This window comes from Chenopodium album, chromosome 18 (genome assembly GCF_948465745.1).
Source record: "Chenopodium album chromosome 18, dcCheAlbu1.1, whole genome shotgun sequence".
NCBI classification, from domain to species: Eukaryota; Viridiplantae; Streptophyta; class Magnoliopsida; order Caryophyllales; family Amaranthaceae; genus Chenopodium; species Chenopodium album.
This window is the reverse complement of record NC_137851.1, coordinates 12,545,756-12,559,272: the sequence shown is the minus strand read 5'-3', so window position 1 is coordinate 12,559,272 and position 13,517 is coordinate 12,545,756. Positions and strand designations below refer to the sequence as shown.

The 13,517-nt window shown below is 34.3% G+C and overlaps 2 protein-coding genes across 2 annotated transcripts; one reads left to right on the top strand and one right to left on the bottom strand.

Moving 5' to 3' along the window:
- Nucleotides 1–1,329: 1,329 nt before the first annotated feature.
- Nucleotides 1,330–9,590, top strand: LOC145591514 (GTP-binding protein ERG-like). The gene is made up of 8 exons (XM_081647990.1): nt 1,330–2,067; nt 2,656–2,745; nt 6,012–6,157; nt 7,031–7,189; nt 7,284–7,350; nt 7,855–7,962; nt 8,141–8,280; nt 9,257–9,590. The coding sequence occupies exons 1-8, from the start codon at nt 1,534–1,536 to the stop codon at nt 9,339–9,341; spliced, it is 1,329 nt and encodes a 442-aa protein (XP_081504116.1). The 5' UTR covers nt 1,330–1,533; the 3' UTR covers nt 9,342–9,590.
- Nucleotides 9,591–9,619: 29 nt separating this feature from the next.
- LOC145591515 (putative nucleoredoxin 3) lies at nt 9,620–12,410 on the bottom strand. Its single transcript, XM_081647992.1, has 3 exons — nt 11,367–12,410; nt 10,709–11,188; nt 9,620–10,572 (listed from the first exon to the last, which is right to left on the bottom strand). The coding sequence occupies exons 1-3, from the start codon at nt 11,526–11,528 to the stop codon at nt 10,000–10,002; spliced, it is 1,215 nt and encodes a 404-aa protein (XP_081504118.1). The 5' UTR covers nt 11,529–12,410; the 3' UTR covers nt 9,620–9,999.
- Between the last annotated feature and the right edge of the window lie 1,107 nt (nt 12,411–13,517).

The following is a 13,517-nucleotide window of genomic DNA, read 5'->3' as shown; positions in this document are numbered from 1 at the left end:
TCGGTTTGCGTGTCGAAAAATATTCAGTTAAGGTTGTAGGGGCCATTTTAGTTCTTAAGGAACTGAATTGAGCTTAGAATTAGCAAAATAATAATGCAAGTGTCTCGTTTTGCGTAATAAAAATGTACCGATTTAGGGGTAACTATTTTTCGTTGTAAAAACGAGGCACTTACTTTCTTTTTTACTAATTCCGAGCTCAATTCAGATCTTTAAGAGCTAAAATGGCTCCTAAAACCTTAAGTGAATATTTTTCGACACGTAAACCGATTAAAAGGTTAAATCGGGCTACAATTTACAATCAATAACATAATACTAAAACAGACACCGGGATGACACATGTCACTTCCTGGTGTCGTTTTTTCCCTCCAAAAACCATTTTTCTAAAAATAAATATTTCCTAACTTTATTTTTCTTTTAATATCTTATTGATTGACAACTTATTTAAGTCAATAAAATTATACTATGTATATATTTTATTTATATATTATAATCAAAATTAAATATTCTAATTACTAATATTAATATTATATGCAATTTTTTTTCCTTATACATTAAAATCACATGGATTTTATTTATAGTACGAAAAAAAAAACTTTATATTACATCAAATTGACTTTAGCATATAATTCTATAACTATAACTATGTATTATAATAAAGGTGAAATTAGGAATGACATGTGTTATCTCTTTTATAAATAATTCCGCGCCTTTTTTTTTTTCTTTTGCCAAAGCTTCTTCTTAGAGATTATAATATGCATGCAATAATATCCTTACTATTTGGTAATTATATTTCATTTATAACAACAAAATATTATTTGTTTATTTATCAATTTGGAGTAATATTTTCCTACATATTACTTTGTGACGTAATTCATAATTATTATATTATTCGTGTATGTAATACTCACACTATTTTTGGTAGCATGATATAATTAATTGTTTATTTTTGCAATAATGAATTTTATCTTATTTTGCAATTTGATAATTATTATAAATAAATATAGTATTAAACTAATTAAATAATGAAAATTTTACCGTGCATGGCACGAAACCTAATCTAGTTTATAAGAACTTTTAGAATGCAATTTGCAATTTTTTTTTTAAAATGGGTGTAATTTGCAAAATACTTACAAATAGCTACAATTTGCAAAATTTTCCATTATTTTACGATAAATTCTTTAAAAGGTTTTTTTTTTTCTTCGTAAGATAGTGTATTTAAAGGGTCTTTTTTTTACTATTGTTTTTTTTTAAAAAAAAAAACATTTTACATCAAACAACAACTTAAAAAAAACTAGAAAAATTGAATAACGTCGTTTGGAGGCGAATCAATCCCCTAAAAGGCTAAAACCCTACAGAAACCCCAAAACACTGGACTCCATTCTTCATTTTCTCAGATTGCCATAATTTTTCTCCATTATATTTCTGTAACACCCATTTGAAGCCTCATCGATATTCTTATCAATTGAAATAATCAATCTTTCTGCAAACCCATTTATGCAGGTCGTTTAATTCTGCTTTTCAATCAAACCCCAGATGAAATCTTTGAGAGTTCTAAGAAATTTGTCATCTTTATCTTCCAAACCCCCCATCAAAACCCATTTCAATCCCTCATTTTTGTGCCAATTTTTCTCTGCTCAATCCCAATTAGATCAACCAACAACCTCTGAAAATGAAACTGACAATGAAGCTTCAACTTTTGACAGTTCCCACTTCACTCTCCCATCAGAAAACACCCAAAAATTGAACCCCATTAAGGTGGAACCCACTTGGGATGAGAGCTTTAGGGCCAAGGTCAAGAGTAAGGTGTTTGGGGAAGAAGAACCCACAAAGGGGAAATTGAAGATTAAAAAGAAGAAGGAGAAGGTGGGGAAAGGCGAGGAGGTGGTGGAGGAGGAGGAAAGGAAGCGGGTGCTAGCTCGAGCGCTACTCCAGGCGGCGCTCGATGCGCCCGATGAGGATGATGAGGAGGAAGAGGCTTTGGAGGTGAAGGTGGAGGATCAGAAGTCTTTGTCAGTCGGAATTATTGGGGCTCCTAATGCTGGTAAATCAGCACTGACTAATTTCATGGTTAGTCTTTTGCTAATTATGTTTGTTATTGAGGTTTTTTTCAAGTTAATTTTATTTCTATAATAGTGTGATTTCTGTAAATGTATTTGTTATTAACTTATTATAGCAATGAGGTTTCCGGTGCTTTGAATGTCTTTCTAGATTGTAAATTAGGGTGCCTCTAATATGTAGAATTGCATTGTTGAGTCATTGTTTGCTTTTATTATAAGGTATTTAATGCATTGGAATGATGGAGTTTAACAAAAAATGATACTTAATGTGTCAATATGGTTGCATTACTTGTAATTGGTCCGTGCCTTTTGATTCAAAAACCTTAGAGAATGGATGGTATTGACTGTATGAGAACTTGAGAAAGTAAAGGTTTAAGAAGTTTATAGATAAGAGAGAAAGGAAGCAACTTTTTATCTGTAGTAGTTGTTCATAGAACAATCATTTTATTCAAATGTTGGGATGCACATGTATCCTTATGAAAGGAAGGTCTAAATGTGATTGGAATTACATATGATTTTTGTTGAAAATGTATTAATCCTGGCTTAAATCTCCCTGTTGGTTTTAATGCAAATGGATGTTTGTTTACATGTATTGCAGGTTGGAACTCAAGTTGCTGCTGTTTCACGTAAGACAAATACGACTACCCATGAAGTTTTAGGGGTGATGACCAAAGGAGATACCCAGATTGTATGTTATGTTCTCTAATTGCTCAAATAAATATAGTTGTTGATGCTGCTTTGCCCTATCTTTATAAGATCTGATAACCTCACATGATTGTAATTCTAGACTATCTTTGAGAATGAGATTCATTTAAACTCACAAAAGTGCACAACTGCACACATATGATGTGCTAGTTAACTTGCCAACGAACCTTGCCTGTGCCAGACTCATACCTTGACTGGTAAAGAAGGTGGTTCAGACACAGGGCCACACAGCCCTCCGTTCACCAGGAGGGCCTTATACCAGACCGAGCTTTAATACTGTAGCCCTTTTAATAGAGAATCGATCTTCTATTTTTGTTGCTTACTAATTGCAAAACATGTTGCATTAAGCAATATATGTAAAATCAAGGGCGGAGCCGCCGCGGGGGGGGGGGGGGGGGGGGTGTTGGTGGAGGCCTGGCCCCCCGTGGCCCAACTGGCGGCCTTTTTATAGCTTAGTGGTTACTGGTTAGAGTGGATTATGTAAAATCTTATCACAACACGTTTGGTGTTCAATTCTTGTGGGTGTTACTTTCATGTGTTTTTTTTTTTAAATTTTTTTTCACTTGAAATTACTAGTACTATTAGTTTTACTCTATATTTCTTTTATCCCTTCAATCTTTCTTTTTATTTGTTTATCAATTGTTTTGATTTCAAACTTTCTTTAATTATTTTTCCTATATTATAATTTACTAAATTAGTAAATCGCATAACTTTTTTTTAAATTATTCTTTATTATTTTATTGATTTATGTGTAAATGAACCACAAGAGCAATACAAAATATAAACGGGAAGGACATAGGAGGAAATCAAGCCTATACTCTTATATCGTACACAAATCCTTTGCTTTAACCAATGAGGCAAGACCTCATAGGTTGTAATGTTGATTATTTTGATGAAATATTTTATGTTGTTTTATAAAATATAGTTAAATCTAATTTATAATATCACAAATACCGCTAGGAAATACAATACTATTTTACTTAATAAAGCTTGGTCTCTCCATATTTCAATTCCTGGTTTCGCCCTGGGTAAAATCAATTATGGTGAATAAATGGATGATTAAAGGGAAATTCTACATGGCGGCCTTTAAGATTGAAAAATTCTGTTTGATGGAAACTTTTTTTTGGCCATAGTTTCCTAATACTACCTCCGTTTTTTTATTAGCTGACACATTTTGACTTTAGCACTATTCACACACCTCCCTTTGACCATATTTGTGATTTACATGTGAAGAAAAATATGATCAAGTGAGATCTTGTTAGATTCGTCACATTGTATATTGTCCAAATATGAACTTTTTGTAACTTTTGCTTATCACTAATTAAAGATATAAATGATTGAATTTGTGCATTGGCTAACGTGAATAAAGAAACGGAGGAGTATGTTCTAAATCTATTTAGTGTCCTTGTTCATTAAATGGCTAACCCTTTCTGATTTTGGGTTTATTTTTAACCCTAATTCCCTAATTACTAACCCACACCACCACCGTCCACCCACACCCAAAACTAGCTCTTTCCCTCCATTATTTCCTGGCAGCCCGCCCCGCCCTGCCCGCCTGCCCCCTTCATCCCCTCAATCATAGCAGTTTAACATCCCCTTCATTCGCTGCCTCGCCTCCCTTCATTCACCCACACCAACAACGCACCACCGTCACAAGTCGCTGCCCACCAAAGTCAAGCCAACACCAACCCACGACCGCTGCACAAACAGCCCCTGCCCTCAAATTGCAATCCACCACTTTTTCTTCCTCAATCGCTGCTAAAGTAAGCTTCAATGGAGGGGAAAAAAGCTCATAGTACGGTTCAATGGAGGGGAGAAAGTGGTGTGGGTGATTTTGGGGGAAGGGGGTGGGATGATTTAGGTGGTTGGGGTGGGTTTTTGGGTGATGCGCTTGGTATCTGGTGAAGGGGTGGATTCGGGTGGTGGAGGTGGCCGGGTTTTTGAGGTGGTGGGTTTGTTTTAGGTGAAATGGGTGGATTCGGGTGGTGGGGTTGGTTTTGTGGCTGGGTGGGTGGGTTTTTGGGTGGTGGGGTTGGTTTCGGGTGAAGGGATGCTGGGATGGATTTGGGTGGTGGAGCTAGCTGAGTTTTTTGGGTGGTAGTGGCTTAGTGGGTGGATGGTGGTGGGGTCAACGGTGGCGGCAGCTTAGTGGCTGGATGGTTGTGGTGGCTAGGTGGTGGTGTGGTGTTAGCAATTGATTTAGGTTAAGAAATTAATCATAAACCAATGGGTTAACTATAGTAATGAGAACTAGCCTTTTGACCCGTTCGATGCGCGAGTTGTTACTTGGGTTAATTATTTTCATATATAGGTTTGCTTTTCAAAAGTTGAAACTTTTGATATAATATACGAATTAATTGTTTCATTGCTAAAAGTTAAAGAAAAAAAGAGTCAGAATAGAACTGTGAAAGAAGACGAAAGAATTTGGTTAGGTATACCATATATACACGAACATTGTGGGGTATGAAATGTTATATTAGTTTAAGTTATATTTTAAGTCAAGGAGATGAAAAGACAATTTTTATTAAAATTTATATGTTTATGTAATGTGTACTAATTATGGTGGAAATGAAACACTTCATTTTCTTCCTTGAATTTGCAAGTGATAGAATGTATAAAGACTTAAACAAAAATATCAAGGGAGGTGACATGTGACATATGGGGTAATGAGTGACTTGTGATGACATGTGTCAATGTGAAAAATTTGTGGTTTGTTTTTTTAAATACTAAAGTATAGATATGCACACTACATAGAGTTAATCAAATGTAAAGGGTCACTAGAAATTATGGCCAAAAAAGTTTCCACCAAATAGAACTTTCTAATCTTGAAGATTACCATGTAGCATTCCCCATTATTAAAATATGAAGGTGGCTACTGATTCCCTTTCATAAATTTTGCTTATTTTGCTTTATAGGATAAAGGACAAAGGGGCACCTTTGTAACTTCTGTGTGGGTCAATTGAAATTAGTATTTTTGAAAATGATGCTTTAGATGGCATATTTGTATCTTGAGCATTCAGTTCTTGCTCTTTTATGAAATGGGGAATAGGGACTGTCTTTGGTGGAATTTTTTTTAACTCTTATGATTGAGGGCTCGATTGATTACTCTTTCCTATCTCTTTAGATCTTGGCTTTATTGTATCAATACATGCAATGTTGCATGTTATTTCTTCTGCAATATTTTTGAAGGGGCATCAAGCCAGATTTTTTTAGGCATGTGTCAGTATTATATGCTAATTTCCTGTACAGTGTTTTTTTGATACCCCAGGACTGATGCTTAAGAAGAGTGGATATCCAGCAAGGGATATCAAAGCTCGTATTGAATCTGCCTGGAATTCAGTTAATCTATATGATGTGCTCATAATCATCTTTGATGTTCATAGACATCTTACCAGGTTAGTTTTTGGTTATAGTTTATAGAGAATTTTTCCCGTTCTTACTGACTGCCATCCAAATTCTTTGTTATAATGTTTACGTTGCTCTCTGCCAATTTTGCTGAGCTACTCCAAGTTGGATTAATCGTAATGTTTTAACTCGTTTTTTCTGAACTTCCATTCAGTTTGGGCATAGGGTTTTTGTAACTGATCCACTGATTTAGTCTATGCATATATGACTTCTGTGACTAGTTATGGGTTGTTCTCATTTTTTTCAAATCCTGAAATGTGAAAGTATCACCAGGGGATAATTCTATTTCAGTATTGGATTCTGCTAAAATCTTTAGCTCCACTTGTATATTGCTTCCTTTGTTCTTGGAATATGTAACTCTCAATAATCTCTAATGTGCCTAAATGTCAGTCCTTAATTCTTCTTAGTCTTGCTAGAGTGTTTGAAGCAAATTATATTATATCAGTAAGGTTTTTCAAACCTACTGAGATGGTGGATGCCAGTAATTCTTTTCTTGCATATGTTTTCTTTTGGTAATTATCCGAGTATGATAAATCTGGTGCAGTTAACTCATAAAACTTTATACTTCATATAATATTGCTTCTGAGGTAGAGATTTGTTGAGGTTTTTCTGGCATCTGATGGTTTTCAGCTTATATATGTCTATTGATATTTGATCACAGCTGCAAAATTTAATTGATTAAACTTGTCCAATATGTGACATTTATTGCAATGATGTGTGATGATAACTACATTTGTGTTCTTCATGGTGCTCCATATGTATGATTCTTCATGCATGCCTGTTCATAATTCTATTATCTGAGTTCACAAAGTAAGTCATAACTTATCCTTAATTGATCATTTTAATCTGTCCTTGATTCTCAGGCCTGATTCAAGGGTTATTAGACTAATAGAGCGCATGGGGTCTGAACCTAATACAAAACAGAAGCGTATTCTCTGTATGAATAAAGTTGATTTGATTGAAAAGAAGAAGGATTTGCTGAAGGTTTCTGAACAATTTAAGGATTTGCAAGGATATGAAAGGTAGATTTACATTTTTTTTTATTGCTTTGTATATATATTAGGTTTTAGCTGTGCAGCAGAAAAGCTGGTTTTCTGATTTGCTATGTTCTACTAGGGTTTTCATGATATCTGGGCTGAAGGGTTCTGGCGTAAAAGATCTTTCTGCATACCTGATGGAGCAGGTACCTCTTATACTTTTCATAATAAATTTTGCGTTAATGCTGCACTTTCATATTGGCTACAATGAATCTTGCATAAGAATTTTTTTCTTGCACACATCCTTATTACCTTTTCATTTCTAAGAACTTATATATCAAATCTTAGGGGGTTTAGTGGCATAAGTTCTGGTTAGTTGAATGCTTGGATCATTATGGGTACACTAGCATGCTTAGTTTCACTCTTGGAACTTCCCAGAACAAGGCTCTCTGTTACCTAAGCAATAAAGATTTTTTCCCTGATTCTGGTTGATTCTATTTTGATATGCATCGTATATACATCTCGTGACTGTGAGTTTGTCTTTTTCTTTTGGTGCTTGCACTGCTTGTTATTCTATATTTTGAAATTTAGTCGTCTTTTAAGTAGGTTTCCTACTTCCCGACAGTATTAATGGATATATCTGCAATTTGGAGTGGCAGTGTCTTATTTGCCAAATAAAAATGCCTTATTGCTGCTTTTTGACCCTGTAGGCAACTGAAAGACCTTGGGATGAAGATCCATTCACAATGAGTGAAGAAGTTATGAAAAATATATCCCTGGAAGTAGTCCGTGAGAGGTTGTTAGATCATGTGCATCAGGTAGTGCGTTTCACTTCCTCTACATCTTTTTATCTGATTCTTCCTTGCATTATTTTTTTTTCTTGTGTTGCATTTTTGAGTTGGAAATATGGAATTGCTAAGCACATTAGACCAGTGCTGTATATCAGAGATTTTTAGAACTTATCAATTAATTCATTTTATATATATTTTTTGGCAGGAAATCCCATATGAGATAGATCACCGATTGGTGGACTGGAAGGATTTGAGAGATGGATCGTTGAGGATTGAGCAACATTTTTTAACTCAAAAAGAAAGTCAACGCAAGATACTTGTGGGGAAAAATGGCTCAAAGATTGGGTATGTCCTCTAAATTTAGTTTCTGTTTCTTATGTTACTCTGATCCAAAGACAAGGGTATGTCAACTTTTTTGATACGGGGATAGGGGACTTAGTTAACCTAAGTGGAAGACTGGAAGTAGTAAATCAACATAGGTAATTGGGTATGACCATGCTTGTCAAGTTGGATGAATGTAGCTGACTGCAGCCTTTATCGCCATTCTGTCTTTTGGCATTCTTTTCTTTTCATTATTTCTTTTTCGTTTGCATGTAACCGAGTATCCAAATAATTACTACTTTCCTGAAACTCACTCAATATCCTGACAAGTGACAAGCACCTTCCGTAACAGTTTCTATTTTGATATATTTTGGCAAATCCCTGTTTGATAAGTTGATAGTGGGAAAGTTTTTCCTCCATGTGATTGGTTGAATGTTACTTTCCAAAGAGGTATTCTTGTGCTGGCTGACAAAATTATTACCTGTTTGAAATAGTTGTCTGCAAAGAACTAATTTTGTTGTTGCCACAGAGTTCAGTCCTCATTAATGATTTTGAGGATGAGTTGATGTAAAACCTTAGTGATGAACTGCTAATTCAAAGCCCTGAGAATAATATATCCCTTCTTACTGATTCTTTCCCTAATCAAAATATTTTGGCCTTTTATAACCTGTTTACTGTAGGATTCTTGGTTTTGTTCTATGACTCACTTTCGTATTTTGGAATCTAATTTTTGTTAAATTTTACTGAATTACTACTCCCAGTGGCTCCAGATCAGGTTTCAGTTTTAGGAACCGTTTGTACCCAGTTCCGATTTCAGTTTCAAAATTTTGACCTGATAGTGTTACTCGTCCTAGTTTTTAAAACAATTGCTTTGTATTGAAGTCAGATTTACTCTACTTCGGCAAATTAGATGGGGCTGCTTGACCTAAGTTATCTTTCCTGAGAACATTCCTGTGTATGCACTGAATACATGTATATTGTTCATGTGATTTGTCATTAGGAGGATCGGTATGGAAGCAAATGAGCAGCTAAGGTCGATTTTTAAGAGAAATGTCCATCTCATCCTGCAGGTTAGAGTAAAATAGCATGGATTCTGGAAGCTCTTATACTTTTTGTTGTATATATATCAAGCATTACTGAAGTGTTATGTATTTCATTTTTTCAAGTCAATACATCAGTTATAGGTTTATATTTTCTCTATTTTTTGACTTGGAAACAAGTAGGAGATAAATGTATCTCATAACCACAGCTTGGAGTTCCCTTGTTCATTTTCTGTAACTTTTTATACACAATTTTGATGAATTTCAATATATCAGTTTGTATTTGAACAAGTATGATTTTGAGTGATTCCTTTAGCAAGTCTTCACAAACTTAAACTTCTCATAGCTTCAAATCTCAGAGACATCCTATCAAAATCATAGTAGAGTAGGTATTAAGTTTTTGAAGCTGAAATGGTATCCTGTTAGTCGTTGATGAGAATGCTCTTATAATAGTTGCCATCCCATGCTCTTTCAGCTTCTCGAATTTCTGTATTGCAAGAACATTAGGAAGATTATCTTGCTCTATAGTTCTAAATGTCAATACAAAATTCTTTTGTCAATATGTTAATTACAAAAGTTTTGCCATAAAGAATAGTATATAAGGTTTATGCACAGAGAATCTTTGTGCGTAGATCGTGGCAATTATTTACGTAGGAATAGTCTAATGTTGTATCTTTGCTATAGAGGCTATCTTTTATTCATCCTATTCCACACACTTTGGATGAAGGTCATAGTCGCACACATCACAGGAGAAAGACCAAAACCTTCCTTGCTTTTTGCAAGCATCACAAACGTAAGCCTTTGCCATGTCTAATTTAAGCTCATGTACGTGCTTCGGGTCTTGAACTTTATGGGGCAATTTATCTCCTTCTTTCCTTAAAGAGGCCTCGATTCCTGCAATTCGTGGTTCTGTGAATGGGAATGCCATGGCTCCATACATGGAGATCATAGCCCTACCATTGGAGCTGATGGTTTTTCCATCTGGTCCAATTATTACAAGGGTTGGTATACCTTTTATGTCGAAAATCCTTTTAAGGTCTTGCCTGGTTTTATCCTCGTATGGAATAGCAGGCCATGGCATGGTAGATAAGCTGCAGTTGAATTCATCGTGATCCCTATCAGTTGATATGAAGATTATTTCGAATGGTTGGTTTAGGATAGTTACAAGCTCCTTGTAAGACTGAATAAGTTGTGAGGTGAAATTTCGAGCAGGAGGGCACCAATGAGCTCCAAAATACAAGCCTATTGTCTTACCAACCAGCTCTGACACCAGTATCTGCGTAATTAACCAAACATGTCCTTATTAGACGAGGAAGAAATGTATGTACAAAAAATAAGGTTAGGGGAAGAGGAATGACTTGAGCTCCTATCAATTAGTTAAGAGCTCCTAAGAAGACTTGCTACATATATACCTTTCTCCCATTTCTGGAAATGAGATAGTCCCTTCCAGCATGTGTCAAAAGCTCTTCGATTCTACCACCTCGACGCTTTCTTTCATCCATTGCTCTTAATTCATCTTTTCTTTCTCTTGTAAATGGAAAGGCATCAGCACCATAATCTTCAACCAAACTAACAACATTATCTTCAACAATATTTCCATTGACACTGAGTGGAATCAGTGCTGGGATAAGATTTATGTTGAATAGACGAGTTAGCCGTGTACAGAGGTTTAAATTGAATGGAACAGCAAGCCAGGGCATTGTTTCAAGATGCTTATTGTATGCTTCTTCATCTCGGTCAGAGGATACAAATACTATCTCTAGATTTTCTCCAGTCTTCTTCAAAGAGTTGTACATTTGTATCAGACTGGGGGTAAAGGCTTTGCAAGGCCTGCACCAATTGGCTGAGAAGAATAGACAGACTGTTTTTCCATCTATAACGCTCCAAGGTACCTAACCAGCAAGTTACTCCTTAACAACTTACAAAATTTTACCTTATCTAACCTTTTGACTTTTTGAGGGAAAGTTGATTGGAAACATCCCTTTAAGATTTAGAATCATCTTACTAAGACATACTGAGAACAAAATGACAGACTAGAATATACAAGTAACTAGTTTACAGTAGTAATACCTTTCCACTAGCAGATGTGAGGAACTCAATACCTTCAGAAGCTAATATCTCCTTGAATCCGTTTTGGCCAACAGGCACGGCATTATGATCAGGTCCAGCCATGACAATAGGAACTAATTCTGTTCTTGATTCTGTTCTCACGTCTGTTAGGCACTTAATCATCAACAGAAAGAAGCGAAAATTACAGATTACATTAACCTCATAAGGATTTTCTAAACTTCAGCCGTAGTTATTCAAATGATATGTTGATTCTAAATATGCAAATCAAAGTAGTCAAAATGTGGTTTTTAAAAAAATGTTTGAAAAAGTCTACTAGGACATTCAAATTTGATTTAAGGGGGTAATGTTTGTTGTGGTACTCGGGTTATTTTGGTTGAGAAAGAACCTCAAATTTAGTTGGTTAAAAGTCAAAGTACTGATTTTTTTTGGTTGAGACAAGCACAAGAAGTTTAGCACTTTTGGGGCTTACAGTACAGTATATATTTTCCAAACATCAATATCAAGTTTTATGAGGCACAAGCTGTCAGATAGATTTGGATAATTCAGAATTAGATACCCTACCAGGTATACTTTATTTCTTTGTTTTATGCAGCGCTCTTCGTCTCAAAATAAACCACACTTTTTTTATTATTTATTATACTCCGTAAGATTGAATTCTGATTTCTGACCATCAATATTATTTGAAGTTTGAACATATTAATGGTCAAAATTATTGAACAGGAAATTTATCTAGAGATTAAGGGAGTACTGTCTTATAAATCCTCTGAAACTTTGTCAGCAAATTGAAACCTTTCCAGCTTATCTGAAACACAATTATTCATTATTCTTTTTGGAGTTCAAATAGAAATACAGCTTATCTGAAACTAAACCCACTTCACAAGACTCAGAGACAAAGATGAAGAAAAAAAGAGAAAAAAAAACATATATATACAGAAATCACAATTTAACTCGATAAACAGAAATTTAGACAAAATGATAGAAAAGATGAGATTTTTATGCAAAAAAGAATCAATATTTACCATAAAAAGAAATTAGAGATTGAAGGGTATACCTCAGATTAAATGGGATGGTGAAGAACTACTCCTTTGATGAATATCAGCAAAGAAAGGCTTGGCCCAGTTTATAGGAAACGGAGAAGATAATGGATATTATTTATTTTGTGACAAAGTGACCAAAGTAAGTAAGGCAAGTTAAAGCTTGAGCTTTATTTATTTATGTGATAAACTGAGTTGGGAAGTTGGTATTGCTTGGAATATCCGAATTTATGGCTTTGTTTCAATCCTATTACGCGTCTTTATTGCTCTTTCCAATTTAGAGTGTGTTTTTTAGTGAGAGAATTGAGCATGAAAAGGACGGAGAAGATCATATTACAAGGCAATGGGGATTCGTTTTGGGTCATATTCGAGTGATGAGTAATATTGGTCATATTTGAGTTTGTTTATGTTTAGCTTTTTTTTTCCAATTAGCTTATCAATATAGAATAGCAAACATTAGTCCGGTAATTTTTTCGTTATTGGTCAATTTCACTAATGGTCATATTTTGGATCTAAGGAGTTCACCAATGAGGATTTCATCGATTTAGAAAAAGGTGATGAAATAATATTATCGTACTCCGTAATTCTTTTGTCAAATGGTCTGACCCAATGTTGTTAGTAAATGAGTTAAAATCAATCTTTATCTCTCGACTCTTTTTTTTTTTTTTTTAATTATTTTTTAAGCGTAAACTCTGTAACTTCTAATAAATTATTGTTTTTATTTTTTTTATTTTTTTAACTTATATTTATCTTCTTAAACAAATTATTTATGGTCTGACAATCATTTTTCTTCAGAATTGGTGAAAACAGAATTTAGGGAAATAAAACATAGGAGATGGAATTAATCTAAATAAAAATATACTGCTTTATGTAAATATAAACTCATTAAAAAAGCCATAATGATTTACAGAAGTATCATATAAAAATTCCCTACAGTATATATATTTTTAATAACACTAGCTGTATGTATCATGTTCTATTACAAATACTCTGTAATTGATATCTCTATTTCACACCTCAGCCTAATTGGAAGAAAGGAATTTAAAGTTTTAAAAGTAAAATTAACAATTAAATGGATAATTAGAAACAGCAAAAATAAAAAATAAGGTACAATAAA

Coding starts and splice junctions, on each gene's coding strand:
- LOC145591514 (XM_081647990.1), top strand. CDS start 1,534: ATGAAATCTTTGAGAGTTCTAAGAAATTTGTCATCTTTATCTTCCAAA. Junction 7,351..7,854: donor CTGCATACCTGATGGAGCAG/GTACCTCTTATA, acceptor TTGACCCTGTAG/GCAACTGAAAGACCTTGGGA. Junction 8,281..9,256: donor AAAAATGGCTCAAAGATTGG/GTATGTCCTCTA, acceptor ATTTGTCATTAG/GAGGATCGGTATGGAAGCAA.
- LOC145591515 (XM_081647992.1), bottom strand. CDS start 11,528: ATGATTAAGTGCCTAACAGACGTGAGAACAGAATCAAGAACAGAATTA. Junction 11,189..11,366: donor TCACATCTGCTAGTGGAAAG/GTATTACTACTG, acceptor CTTGCTGGTTAG/GTACCTTGGAGCGTTATAGA. Junction 10,573..10,708: donor TTTCCAGAAATGGGAGAAAG/GTATATATGTAG, acceptor TTAATTACGCAG/ATACTGGTGTCAGAGCTGGT.